The sequence below is a fragment of the Nesoenas mayeri genome, assembly GCF_963082525.1.
Source record: "Nesoenas mayeri genome assembly, chromosome: 4".
In the NCBI taxonomy this organism is placed as follows: Eukaryota; Metazoa; Chordata; class Aves; order Columbiformes; family Columbidae; genus Nesoenas; species Nesoenas mayeri.
The window spans coordinates 22,919,792-22,934,406 of NC_137540.1; the positions used below are offsets into that span (position 1 = coordinate 22,919,792).

Consider the following 14,615-nt stretch of genomic DNA (forward strand, 5'->3'; position numbering starts at 1 on the left):
GAAAACAACTACTTGTGAAATATTATTTCATTTTGCAATTCTGAGAAAGAAAAAAAAAATCTATATATTCCAGCCACAAATCTGAAGAAACATCAGAAAAATTTCAGATGTTTCAGAAAAGCAATCCAAGCGCTTACACCAACATTTACAATGTTTAAAGCAAATTTTCAGAAAAAGGGTAGCATAAAAAACACCAAAGATATTAATCAGAGTAATTTTTCAATTTCATAAAATGATGGCTGACAAATTTGTGAAGTTTTAAATCAAATTTGCAGATACTTACTCTGTAACTATGTCACATTATTTATGTGATTAAAAACTAGTTTTTGACCTGATCTTCTGATCTTTGGCACTTCATCCTCTCCATCTCCTCTTAAAAATTAATTAAAATTTTAGCAAAAGGATATCACTTCACTTCCCACCCCATCTTCTGGGGGAAGGAGAGGAGGGAGAAAAAAAAAAAAATAGGAAAAATACGAAAATCAATCAAGCTCAACCCCATCTCCTCCCAGTATCTGTAAAATGTCGGCTTGAAATTCAATTTCGTATCTCTCAAGCTTTCATGTAGCAAAAGACAGTTCACTTCTTAACAAAATAAATCACTTCTGTGATTGCCATGCTGACCTCTTTGAATTAGGAAAATTCAAAGTGAAAAATGTAATTATCACCCCAGAACAATCTGTATACATCTGGAGCTAATTTTAGATTCATTTCTCACATCATTTTTCATATTCTGCCAAAAATTACAGCTGCTATGTAACTTTTAAAAGACTTTGAGGTCTTTGTGACTTTATTGGTTTATTTCTACTATTTCACAAAGAACAACTTCAGTCCCTGCAACTAGCACTGCTAAGCAATCACATATCCTCAGTTTGATTAGATTAGCATTAAGTGGCATTGTGACACATATGACAAATAGATGCATTAGAGCACGTCATTTATTCCTTATCCTTTCCACTTCCCAAAACCAAACAAGTGAGGTACAGTACAGAGCACAACATGATTTTAAAAAAGATTAGATTACCCTACCAAAAAGGAAGGAAAGGTCAACCACTAATTATTGATACAAGCAGCACGGATACCAAAAACTAATTTTAAAAATGGTAATACGAAGCTGTCAGGCACATACAGGGTGTTTCAAAAAGATGGACCCAATTGCAGAGAAACAGTGATTTCTAATTCAGTCCACTTTTTTGAAACACCCTGTGTTTAATACTCATATTAGTTTTACTCTAACACATTAATGAATGAACAGTAAAACTGGTATATGGATTTCTTGGTAGCAAGGATTGTTTTCTAATTTAAATTAAACTCTTATTCTAGAAGTTGTGAACAATAGCCACTTCCAGTATTGCTGTACGTAAAATAACCATCTCTAAATTCCGAAAGTTCCATGATTAATATTAAATTCTTTTCAGAGTAAAAAAATATTTCCTCAGGAAAATGGAACACCAGATGAGCAAAGTTCTAGATGCATTCATTAATAATAAGCTCACTAGAAAACATAACTACTCTTCACTAGTTCATTGTAAAATCTATTAGGTGTAATCTCCAGAAGTAATTGTTCTTATTGCACCTTATTGACAATGCAGACTATCGATTTTTCACACCTTCTATGATTCTTTCATTTGTATTCATGAAATGTCTATCAGCACACTCTAAATAAATTTGGCAATATAGGCACTAAACCGAATAAATCGATGTGAAGAAACATTAATTTTGCATTATCCTTATTCGTCAGGCAAGCAAACCATAAGGGCTGTAAATGAAGGTCAAAGGTTTTGAAATGGGTCAGAACCCTTGACCTCTAGACCAATACCATTCCCATTAAAAAGGGCTATTTTAAAGTTTTAAGTAGGGGAATTTACTACCAGAAAGGTATCATTTTTAAAGTACCAAAAAGAAAAAAAAGGCTCAATAAAAACAGTCTTCCATTTAATTACAAAAAAGAGAGCAAGAAACTCAATAAGAAAATCCAATTAATATAGCATATGCCATTTTAAAAAAGTTCCTTAGACTCTGGCTCTTTTCCAACCACAGGAACGGGCAATTCTCAGGTTCTTAAATATCTAAAATCACTTTGCCTTTAGGAATGTAGAATGTCCCAAACTCCTGACAACCAGGGTTGCTTTCTTACATTTTTCTCAAATTCTTAGTACTTGTCAAATCAATTAAGAATGACAGGGTTTCAAAAGTATTTATCACTCATTTCATAACCTCTGCACAAAAGGAAAAATTCTATTCATCCCAGAGGATCCAGCGTGCCAAGATGCAGAAATCAATCTGTTTTCATAAGCTTAATATTTCATTGATCCTATTTTATCTTACAAAAATGACAGCATAGAATTACTTAGGCACACCAGCATCAAGGTTATACAAATGCTCAACAGTAAAGTAACATAAAACCTTTAGTATCTTCTCTCTCCTAGCAAATAGATAGAATCAATTATTCTCTTTTTTGTAATCAAAAGGCCTTGCACATGATCTTTTTTACCCATTACATATAACCTTAGATTTAAAGTAAAATTTTACCTGTAAACTTCAATAGTGCTCAAAGACAGTGATTTCGGACAACATTGGTACTTAAACCTCACCTGAGAGCAAAGCAGCATCACCAGCTCCACAACTGAACTGCTAGATTTCATGCACACAAGACCTACAAAAGGAAAAAAACAGTATACATAAATGCATGCTTATATGGCACCAGCTGTTTGTAAAGAAATATTTTGAAGTGCGATAGATTAGAGGCATTTTAACAATCAAAAGAAAGTAGAAATTCTCATACCACTTACAGTAAAATTTTGTACTTTATCAGCACAAAATGAAAGTACGTATGTGAGAGGGAGACCATAAATTCCATGCTTCATATCTAAAAATGCAGCTAATAGTAATACATTACCGCTATCATTCACAGTTTCATAAATGTTTGTATTTCAAAGTGATCAGAAGTGTGGTTAACATATGTTATATTAATCCACTGTATCTACATTTTGCTATTTCTTGAAGGATTGGGTCATTATATATGCAGAGAAGGGAAATGGCTTTATGACCTTTGCTTTCTCCATTGCGCATTCTCCTTTCAGCCCCCAGCTATCAATCAAGTTTCCATTTTGTTTCATGGCAGCAGACATCCCAAACACTCTTATTAGTACTTTGACCCTTAACCCCACACTAAACCTTAGCAGAAGTGCAAGCAGTAACCTATTATATATTCTCAATTGTTTATAAACTAATTTTACTATTATTTTTTGTATTCCTATTTTGTTTGGGGTTTGTCTTTAACTGGTTTTTAAATCCCAAAATTGGTTTCATGTGTTTATTTTTGTCTAGACAGCTCATACACTCCAAATACTTCTCCATTTTTTTTTCTTCATCCAGACTATGAAATACTCATCTCTCTACATCTATACTACAGTCAAAATACTAAGAAACCAGATTATTTTTTATCTCCAGACAAGAAAATGTAAATAAATAGGATATTTAATTTCCCAGCAAATAAAGCTTTGACAAAAATCTCTTTCCTCTTATTCTCATTAAATGAATGAAATAAATTTGTTCACAAGGTAGCTTCCATTAAAACATTTTTCAGCTAAAGCGATGCTCACATGTAGAATACCATCCTTTTCAGTCATACAAGAGAAGATAATTCACACACTTCCTGTCACTTCTGTCTACCCCAAAAATGTAGGTGAGCTAAATTCCTAAGCTCTAATAATTTTAATTTCAGTCAAGTTTAATGAAGTCTCAGTTTTGATGTCAGCAGTCTTCAGTTAAACACTTACCAGTGTTAGATATTCTCATTGTGTTCCTTACAATGCTGACTGTATTCAGCACTACATACAGGTTTCCTGTCCTAATCCAGGAAACAAGTAGTTTCAAATATGTTTTTAAAAGAGAACTTTAATTCCTCAGGAAACAACTAGATCTATTAGCACAAATACAGCTCATGTGCAAGCAATCAGCTCAAGTTAAGTGACCACGAGCTTCTAACACAGGAGCGCTTCCTTACTGGAAGCTGTCACAAGCTCAGGCCCTAATTCAATTCACTGTTTTAATTGGAGAAAAATATGCAATTTTCACTGTAAAAATCAGTGGACAAAGCAATTTACATGACATAACTAAATTATGAAAACATTGAAAAACTGGTGTCCACTACTTAATTCACAGTGTTCCAATAAACATGCATTTTTATGACACTAAGCTGGGAGGAGTGGCTGACACGCCAGAAGGCTGTGCTGCCATCCAGCGAGACCTAGACAGGCTGGAGAATTGGGCGGGGAATAACCTAATGAAATTTAACAAGGAAAAGTGTAGAGTCCTGCATCTGGGCAGGAACAACCCCAGGTTCCAGTATCGGTTGGGAAATTACATATTAGAGAGCAGTGTAGGGGAAAGGGACCTGGGGATCCTGGTGGACAACAGGATGACCATGAGGCAGCACTGTGCCCTTGTGGCCAGGAAGGCCAATGCCATCCTGGGATGTATTAGAAGGGGGGTGGTTAGTAGATCAAGAGAGGTCCTCCTTCCCCTCTACTCTGCCCTAGTGAGACCCCATCTGGAATATTGTGTCCAGTTCTGGGCCCCTCAGTTCAAGAAGGACAAGGAACTGCTGGAGAGGGTCCAGCGTAGGGCAATCAAGATGATTAAGGGAGTGGAGCACCTCCCTTATGAGGAAAGGCTGAGGGAGCTGGGTCTCTTTAGTTTGGAGAAGAGGAGACTGAGGGGTGACCTTATTAATGTTTATAAATATATAAAAGGTGAGTGCCATGAGGATGGAGCCAGGCTCTTCTCGTTGGCAAACAATGATAGGACAAGGGGCAATGGGATCAAGCTGGAACACAAGAGGTTCCACTTAAATTTGAGAAGAAACTTCTTCTCAGTAAGGGTGACAGAGCACTGGAACAGGCTGCCCAGGGGGGTTGTGGAGTCTCCTTCTCTGGAGACATTCAAGACCCACCTGGACATGTTCCTGTGCAACCTCACTTAGGCGTTCCTGCTCCAGCAGGGGGATTGGACTAGATGATCTTTTGAGGTCACTTCCAATCCCGAACATACTGTGATACTGTGATTTTTAAATTAAGGACATTAATATCTACAGAACTGAGCCTCATTTTTAACCAGAGAGAAACCCACCAGTAGAGAGAAAATTCAATCATCTCAAACAATCATTTTAAGCCAACACCAGGCAGAGTCACGATCCTTGTTGTGCACTTGAATCTTCATCTTCTCAAGAGTACTGGAGGATTCTTCCCCATACTGACAATGTCTTCCTCTTACCTGTTTGACTGTCTTCCAAATAGAAACCAAAAAGACAGAAGCAGATTCACACGCAAGAGATACACCACAGTACACTCTGCTGACATAGGTCCCAAGAAGCCTTCTCATACAACATCACAGTCAAAATGCAAGCTCTTTGTAGTTAACCTTCTACACTACATATTTTATATCGAAGCATTGACCCTGACACCAAATTTCTGTTTAAGGCTCACTAACACATTTCATACACCAGCTTCTATGGGACAATTGCCTGGAAGAGCTGGAAAACTAAAGAAGAAACAACAGTTTGTCCCACATAATAAGAGACAGGAAACTATCAGATGAGATGGAGGCAAAGTGGTAGCGGAGATAGCAAAGGTGAGGAGGCAATGACAATGACCTCAGAGGACTAAAGACAGAAGGAAAAGGAGACAGTAAAATCCAGCAGACAGCACTATGCGGGAAGGTGGGAGGAAAGGTTCTAAGGCCAAGCCAGTAGAAGAAAAACTGAAATTTTGAGTCTCCAAGGTAAAAGAAAATACACTTTTTTTTTTTAATGGAAACTTACTTGTACCTTCTATCAGCAACTCCTGTCCATGGCTGCCCAAAAGAGTCCGAGAAAGAAAGGGAGCAAAATCCACAAAAATCTCTCTCAGAAGTGGGGCAGCTTTTTCCAAAGCATGTTCAAGCCTGTCTGTAATACTAGTAGAAAGATACAGGTGGTTAACAAAAAAAGAAGGAAGTTGCTGAAAATTTGTAGAAAGGAGTATAATTTTTGACAATGTTTACGTAAAGTAGATGTATAAGAAGAAATCAATAACTCAACGCTTATCTTTTTCCAAACCTTCATTAGGTATTGATCATCAACAAAACAGCATTTTAAAGTGAGTTGTTTTGTTTTGTTTTAATGTGGAATCAGAATATCAACTGTAATACCAAAAAAGTGAGCCACAGCACAGCTGTTCAGATGTTCAACTGAAGAAGTTACCTCATATTTGTGGTGGAATCCTCAGGCACTGAAGAAACTGTAGGGACAGATGGTAATTTCGAATTAGATGATCCCCTTCCTGCAAGAGAAAACAATAAATAAATGATACAAGAAAGCAGGACAGAAGTTAGACAACTGGACCAGAAACTAAAGCCTCAAGCTCATCCTCTGGGAAACCACTGTTTTCAAGTACATGAGAGACCAGGTAAACCCTTGCACCTCTTTGTACCTCAGTTTTTTTGCCATAAGACTCATATTTACTTATATTCATATTTACCGGGTATGCCACAGCAAGGTTTGTAAATTTTGTTCTAGCACAGATATAAAGTAATTCAAGGAAGCCTTGTGGTTTGCTTTGTGGAGGAAGTCAGACTAGACTGCAGTGATCCCTTCTGAGCTTATAAGCCATGATTCTCTCCAAACAAATTTAATACTTACAAGGTTAAGTAGTGAATGCAAATAATGTCCTACACACTTAATATTCCTGTAGTGTACTTATATATACCACTACAACTAATACATATTAATATAAAGCCAAATGGTAATATATTAAAGCATCTCTTTTGATTATTGGAAGTGCTCATTCAATTTTAAGTAACTTGTACATAAAACCTTCAATTTTCTGTCTAAAGTTAAAGCATGTTTGTGTCAGAATGAAGCAGAATACAAAATGAGTGGGGACCTTTCAACAGCCTGGCTTAAATTTTTGCAACACTGGGACTCTGACAAAGACAGCTATGATAAAATTCTTCATTGCACTGCCAGCATCATTAGAATGATGGCAGTGGAATAACTTCATATATGAGTTATTAACTTTACCACATCAATTATTCAAAGGTTGATAGTGAAGTCTGGGTCATTTATTTATCCTGTGCTTACAAAAAAAAAAACAAAAACAAAAACAAAAGGCAATTGCCTTATTTTGAATCAACACCACACAGCTCTCATCAGCAGAGTAGGAATCTGTAAATACTAAATTCTGCTGTTCAGTATATAAAGAGAAACACAACCTCCATACTGCAGTATGAATTGGTATTAGCAATGATGAACCGGGGGTAAGCAAGACAGCCAGAGATTTCACAGATATTTGCTGCCAGGATAGGAATGGTGATACTCACAAATCTTGTATTGCATTCCAAAATATAGAGAGGAATGAATCTTAGCAGACAGATTTCTGTGCATTTCCCAAGAGCCTGACTGCTTCTAGTCCATCTGCAATCCTATCTCTTCCCAGTCTTAGGCCCTGTCCTATTCTCTTTTCTCTCACCTTGCCAGATTCAGATTCCTATGCTGCTGGGGCAGGGTGGGGGGGAGGCGAAGAAAAAAAGCATGAAAGAAAAGAGTTTAATCATTTCAGTTCTCACATCAACCTTAGCAAAGATGTGACCCTTCTCAGAACTATAACTATAGAAAAATTCCTGATCATCTCATCTACACTGGAGTGAGTTCAGTTATAAATGCAACCTTGTCCGGAAATATGCTGCTAAGATTTTCAAAGTGTCTACCATAACGTGTCAACTGCAACTTTTCAATGTCTTTCTGCTTGACTGAAGTGCAATAGATTTGTAGAAAAAGATGGCAAAGACACATCCTTGAGATATTAAGTTTATTTCCCCTATCAAATATAACGCTTCTGCCCCAAATCACTGGTACTCAGAGCTTTCCTTAGAATTTATTTTTTTTTCCTATCTGGGGAAGATGTTTTTCTCTAATTTTGCTTCAAAAGGCAGCACAGAAACCAATAAATAAACTAATGTACCAAAATGGTGAAAAGTTTTGCTTTTATTTCTTCTTGTTTTTCACAGGAGGAGATACCTTTGTAAATGTGATTCACTCATGCTTTTTATAAATGCACTGAGAAGGTCTTATTTTGACTTTCATATGGGATGACGGGGTCAGAAAAAAATTTAGGTGGACCAAACAAAATGTAGGACAGGAAAGTGGGGAAAAGAAGCATTAGCTGAAAGCAAGGTGGAATCTGAGTCTTCTGGGCATTGTTTCCTAAACAATTAATCTAATACAGGTAAATCAAAACTAAATTTCTGAAAATTTCAATGGTGATTACTAGATTCTCTAAATATTTTCAATATTTTTGTGGATATATTTCCCTTTTGTTAAGATCCAGTTTCACACAGTCAAACCACCAAAAAGTATTTTTGGCATTCACAAAGGAAAAACAATTAAATGATGTGCAGAAAATTAGAACAGAGCTTCCTGTGCAGTAAAACAAAACAAAGCCCACAGAAAGTAAGAAGCCACGTGATAGAGCAGTTTAACAGACTCCAGTTGTTTGTGGGATACTTAATAGTGACAACAATTCATTTTTGACACATTTACATTCATACCTAAGTATGCACAATACCCCTTTTCTGCTGCCTGTTGGATTAAGACTTTAAAACAACTAATTGATTTTAATTATAACCTTCACACTTAAATAATTTCACTAGAAATCTCAGGTTTCTCCCTAAAGCTCACTATCTTTATTCCCATTAAACAACACTTCCTAACTTGAGAATATTTTAAGTCCACATGCCTGGTAGTGGACTTAAGCCCATATATTGCCCATAAGGGGAAATCTGCTGATCTAGGCAGTTCAACAGAATACAAAACTGAAACAGCACCCAAAGCTTTCATAATAAGAAAGTCGTCTCAGCATGCAGATTGCACATGAAGAATATCTTGTTATATAAATGCTTTTTACTCCATATAAAATATGTGACCAGTAATACACTAATTATTGGGTATGTTAGAAAGTTAAAAGTATATACGACTAAAATCCCACCGTATTAAATGCATAGCAAAATCAAGGGTCACTTTATCAAGAAAAGAAATAAGATTCTAACAGTGCAGCATAGTAGCATGAGCTTTAAAATTAAATGAGATGAAAACAATTCAATGCAATGTTTAGGCCACAAACAAAATAACTGAAGGAAAATATTAGAAAAAAATTAAAGCAAAACATCTGCAAGGACAATGACAGGGCATAATAGCCGTAATGAGGCTAATAAAGAGACATGCACTCAATCCTGGGAAACTGGGGGGTTTTGTTGTTTGTTTTGTAAGATGGGTTTCTGGGGCAGGTAGGGAGCTGTTTGGTTTTCTGTTTTTACACACAATGGCACTGCTAAAAATGGTGAGAGTGGGAGGTAAAGCAAATCACTGGAAACACAAATAGGATGTGATTTTTTTCTTCTCCTAGAAATCAAGACAAATTGTGCATAAGAGTAGGTATAATTGTAAAACTCTATGAAGTTTCAAGTTAAAACCAACTTTTGAATATAGACATAAACAGAAAAAGAACGGATAATTTGAATTTGACACAACAGCATAAGGTTGGCACCTATATAAACTGATACTATTTTTGAAGATTGTGTAAGGATATTTATGGCCTGAATTTCTTCATGCTTATCATCATCTAAATCCACATTCCAAACTCAGCTGTATTTCACTAAAAGGGGTGAATCTCAGATTTATCACAGCTGAGAATTTCAGATTTTTTATTTTCTAGATAGGATTAGGCATAGTGATTTTTACATTCAAACTTGGTGTTACGAAAGTACTCTTTTGACTTTAACTCAAAAGTGGCTTTTTATTCTACTATTTTTTTCTGCATTCAGTAAAAAAAAAAAAATACTTCAGTAGCATATTTTCACCCACAACACACATGTGGGTAAGTGCAGTAGCTACTTCAAACATGTGGAACTAAACTGACTTATCTCTTCCTTACCCTTTCACTGATAAACTGGCTCCTTCAAACTGACAGTTTCACAGACATTTGCAAGAACATAAAAGAAAAGGCAAATAGATCATCTGTCTAGCACCCTTACAGAGAAATCTTATTGTTTATTCAAGGTCCCCAAGGGCCTAAACAAATAATGTCTCTAGCAATAAAACACTGCTAAAGAAACTCCTTGTGCGAGATCCTTATGCCTTTGCATATACACTTATTATACAAAGTATGTGTTGTCAATACACAAGCAGTGTGTGATATACTCCACTCTAGGACGATGGAAAGGAGGAAAAAAAAAGCAAATAGTTGAATTAAATAACCATGCTTCTTAATTTTGTACAAGAGACCTGGCATACATAAATAAACTGATGCTCTTTATGAAAGGAGTATCTGATAGAGTAATGAGCTCGTTCAAAAATACACTTAGGAGGCTGGAAGTGTACAATTCAAGACTACAATAAAAGGTTTTACAAGCTAATACAAGGGATCTGTTTACATAAACACATCTGTAGGTTAAACAAGAACACATTTCATGAAACAATGGTGCACTCTCTAAAGAGAAGCTGCTTTAAAACTGGTTTTATACTGAAACAGTTTAACCCATTTCCATTGTATATCACTTGAGATTTTTAGAAGTGCCACTCAGCTTTGGTAACTATTCTTCAACTACTCTCACTGTAAAGTTGGGCTTCACTTTGAAATAGTTACTATAATCCAGTGAATTTCTTTAACTACTTCTGCACGAATGGTAACTCACTTCACATTCATTTTTCTTACTTTAGCTTGTCTCCCACTACCTTATTTTATTGCAAGACTTCAAGGTTATTTTCATTTATGTATAAAAATCAATCAATACCATTCTTCTTTGCAAAACAAGTCAACTGTGGGAGAAAATTTACATTTTCCTATGTGTAGGACTAGAAGTCAGGAATCACAACTTCTTTTATCTCGTTACTCTTCTTCCCAGGTTTCTTCCAAGCATGTACCTTCTTTTTCACCTCAGCCTTTGACATGGCTTTGTTTATGACTTCACATCTTGGGGAAGAGTCCAAAGCCTGAAGCAGAAATCCTGCTGGCAACTCTGTGTGGCTCAGAGGCAAAACAAGTGAAACTCAAAAAACTCCAAGTAAGAGGGGGAGGAGGCAGGCAACAGAAACCAAGAGGAACTTCTTGCTGCTTTCTACACTCTAAGTGTCAAGTAAGGACAGGATGAAATTCACTCCTGCTTCCCACAGACTTTTCAGACTCCTTCTTTATAGAAATACTTTAACATGCATTTGCAAACTGAACAGTGAAAGCCTCAAAACTGCATTCTTTATAGTGAAGCACTAATAAAACGCATGTGAAATCCTTCAAGCACATAAACAGAGAAATTCAGTACCAGTGGGAATGCAAACCGCAAAACAGTTCAAAAAAGTTCACACCACTTCAGAACATTACAACTGTAATAGAAATATTTAAAAGGCAAACTGAGTGACCAACATAAATACAAGCATCCCACTAGCATATTCATAATAGTTCAGATGACTTTGCTGAGTCCTGCCTATCCAAACTTGAGTCCTGCCTTTCCAGTAGCTCTTCCTGGACACAGCATGTGTAAAGTCTCTGCATCAAATCGACATCCAAGTTATGAGCCAGTTCAAGGAAGAAACAAGTAAATTCCTCTTCCTTAGATTATTACTAATAAACAGTCTCTTTTGCTCTATACGACCCCCCATTAGGGACAAAACAATTGGCTCAACATGGGCCACCAAGGGGTTTTATTTTCTCCATTCATTTCCAAGATCTTTCAACAATTGGAGTAGCAATTCCAGCAGACCAACCACCAAACATCAGCTATCAGCAAGACACTGATAGGCAAGTTTGGACCACAAGGGGCACATTTGTATTCAGGAAAGGCTTTTTGTGCTGTGAAATACTCTGTGGCTTGAAGGAGTAAAGGTGAAGAAGCTTCTGCAAAAAGTCCAGGCTGTCTGAGGCCAAAACATGTTTTCACCCCCTTTCCATGTATCAGAGGAACAGAGTGAACTTAGATGGTTATCTTCCCAACTTGTCAACACTTCGTATTTGGTAGGCCGGGACATGTCACATCCACTTGATACGATCTTAGGACAATCTTAAGGGTCAAATATCTGAGATACGCACAGACCTTGAGCTACAGGCAAGACACAAACTTCAAGAAAAGATATTGGAAAGGAGGTGGATGAATTTTGAGCACACACAAATGCAAATGGAGGCATCCGAAACCACAAAGACTGACTAATAGTTCAACACAGATCCTACCTTGACCAAGCAATCTTGACATCACATCTGCAGGTGAAGGACACTCACATACTACATAAAACTTATGCCCAACTGATGATTATGCACACATTACAATTAAAACACTATCACTTCCTGTTTAATCCTGTTTCAATATCTGTATCTCCCTTTAATCTCTCTATTGGAACACACTGATTCAAGTCTACACAGTAAAGCACTAGATGGTACTATATTACAATTCTGTTTGCTTAATCAGTTTTTAACATAAACAATTGCATACAAAACTAATTTTTAAAAAAGTATTTTACTTTAGAAAAAAAAAACACCTGAATTTTATTTTCAAATGTAGCATGTTTAATAGCCTTCATATAAAATGTGAAAAAGGCCCAAATTTATATTCGCTACATAACCCCCTAGCACTTTTTTAAAAGGATTGAATTATTTTTTCTTAATTACAGAGTAAACAGGCTTTAAAAGAATGTTAGCTGAAAAAAATGAGAACAATGTATTGAATCTCTGCTGCACAAAGACCAAAATTAGTGGAAGAACAGGTGATGTGAATTCATGGGAAAATTATACATATTATATTTTGTTATTACACGAGGCTTGCTTATTGCTACTTGTATCCTCAAATAAAAAGTTAAAGGCCTTATGCAGAACAGTATTCAAACTTAAATGTGTGCAATTTACATGACCAACAGAAGTGTAAACCACTCCAACTTCGCAAAATTTTTGTTTCCATGCCATTATTTTACTGGAGAGAAAAGAGTCTCACGTTTTAATCTGTTTAAAGCATGATTTCATTTATCCCTTCACTTTTTCTTTTAATTAATTAGATTGCCAGTCAAAACATGTCTACTATTTTTAATCCTGATTAGTTTCTTTTTATGCATATCAGTTCAGATTACATGCCCAATTTTTGCCCAAACTCCCAGACATGCTGGAAGTCACACAGTTACAAACTATGTCAGTATTGTTTATTGTCTGGATTTCTTATATATCCTGCAGGCACAGAACCACTTATTTTTCTTCTATACTTTCTTAAAAGATTGACTAAATCTGAAAATCAGTGTTCATCTATTTTGTTTATATCAAAAACAAGTGAATACTGACTCCAGAAACTGTAATAATTAAGCCCATATCTAACCTGGGTAACCAGGTAAGAAGTTAACAAATCAGCAATTATTTTGAACAATTTCAATGTAGGTAAAGTTTTACTATTTTAAAAACAGACTAGCTGCTCAGAGCCAAACTTCCTCAAAGAACTGTGACATTTTAAAAGACAGCTAATTTTCCTAGTCCAAACATTAGTCCTAGATTAGTATAGTGCTACCTCCTGCAATTTCAGTGACAAAATGGATTCTCCCTTTTGCAAAGAATAAGAACATACTAGATTTCAATAGCTCTTCCTTTATCATGGCTGGGACAAAACCTTTTTATTTTCCCAAGAAATGCAATGGGCACTTAAGATGGCAACAAATATCTTCCAGACACAACATTACTAGAGGACATGACAACAGATTATATATTTTTTCCTCAGTCTTTGCAATTTGGATGTAAATTCATAAAAACAGGAAGCAAGCAACTCAAACATTGACAAGGAACATCAATAATCAGGCATAGATAGAGATTTCCTTGATTAAGATGCAAGCCAGTTTTAGGTCTTGACATTAAACTTCACGGGCACAATTATGAGATCCTACACAGTCTTGTGACTTAAACATGGCTAAGTAGAAAAGAATGCCTTTGACACAGCATATGAGGTTAAATATCATTTATCTCATACAGAATGACCAGAGAGACTAAGAGTTCAAAGGACTGATTGCTTATAAACAACCTACTCAATTTTGTCCCCACTGAAAAAACTGTCCAAAGCAATTAGTTCAGCATCAACACTGCATTTGACCTCAGGCTAAAGCTATTGGAAACACTTGTACATAATTTTCAGTACTACTTAGCACTAACAGATATATCCTTGGGCAAATACCCTACAATTTATAAATAAACTTTTGTTTTACATAATAAATAATCTGTAACAAAAAGTAGTCTTTAGAATATACCATATTTATTCTAAATACAAGTTAATATAATATGCTTGCTTTTCAGCAACTGTGAGAAATATTGAAATTAGGACAAATACTGGATTAACAGGCTCAGCCATTTGCATTTGTTCTGTTAGATAGAGGCAAAAGGAGAATCTAAAAAAAGTTTAGCAAAGCTTTTTTTTTTTTTTAAATGTAACATTACTTTGGGCTTTTTTTAATTTATTATCAGAATATTATTTTTTTACATTTGTGTAGCTACAGCATCAAAACTAGGATTAATAAAATGATCTGGGGGATAAACTGTCAGAAAATATCAAATTGTCACTGACAATTG

At 35.8% G+C, this 14,615-nt stretch overlaps 1 protein-coding gene across 1 annotated transcript in view; it reads right to left on the reverse strand.

Moving 5' to 3' along the window:
- LRBA (LPS responsive beige-like anchor protein) overlaps positions 1–14,615 on the reverse strand; it is a gene marked incomplete at both ends in the record, with an annotated part of 409,769 nt that overhangs the window by 295,925 nt on the left and 99,229 nt on the right. The window contains 3 exons of the mRNA XM_080343895.1: positions 2,595–2,656; positions 5,825–5,958; positions 6,245–6,323. Coding sequence (XP_080200021.1) covers positions 2,595–2,656; positions 5,825–5,958; positions 6,245–6,323 — 275 coding nt within the window. The remainder of the gene's footprint in view (positions 1–2,594; positions 2,657–5,824; positions 5,959–6,244; positions 6,324–14,615) is intronic.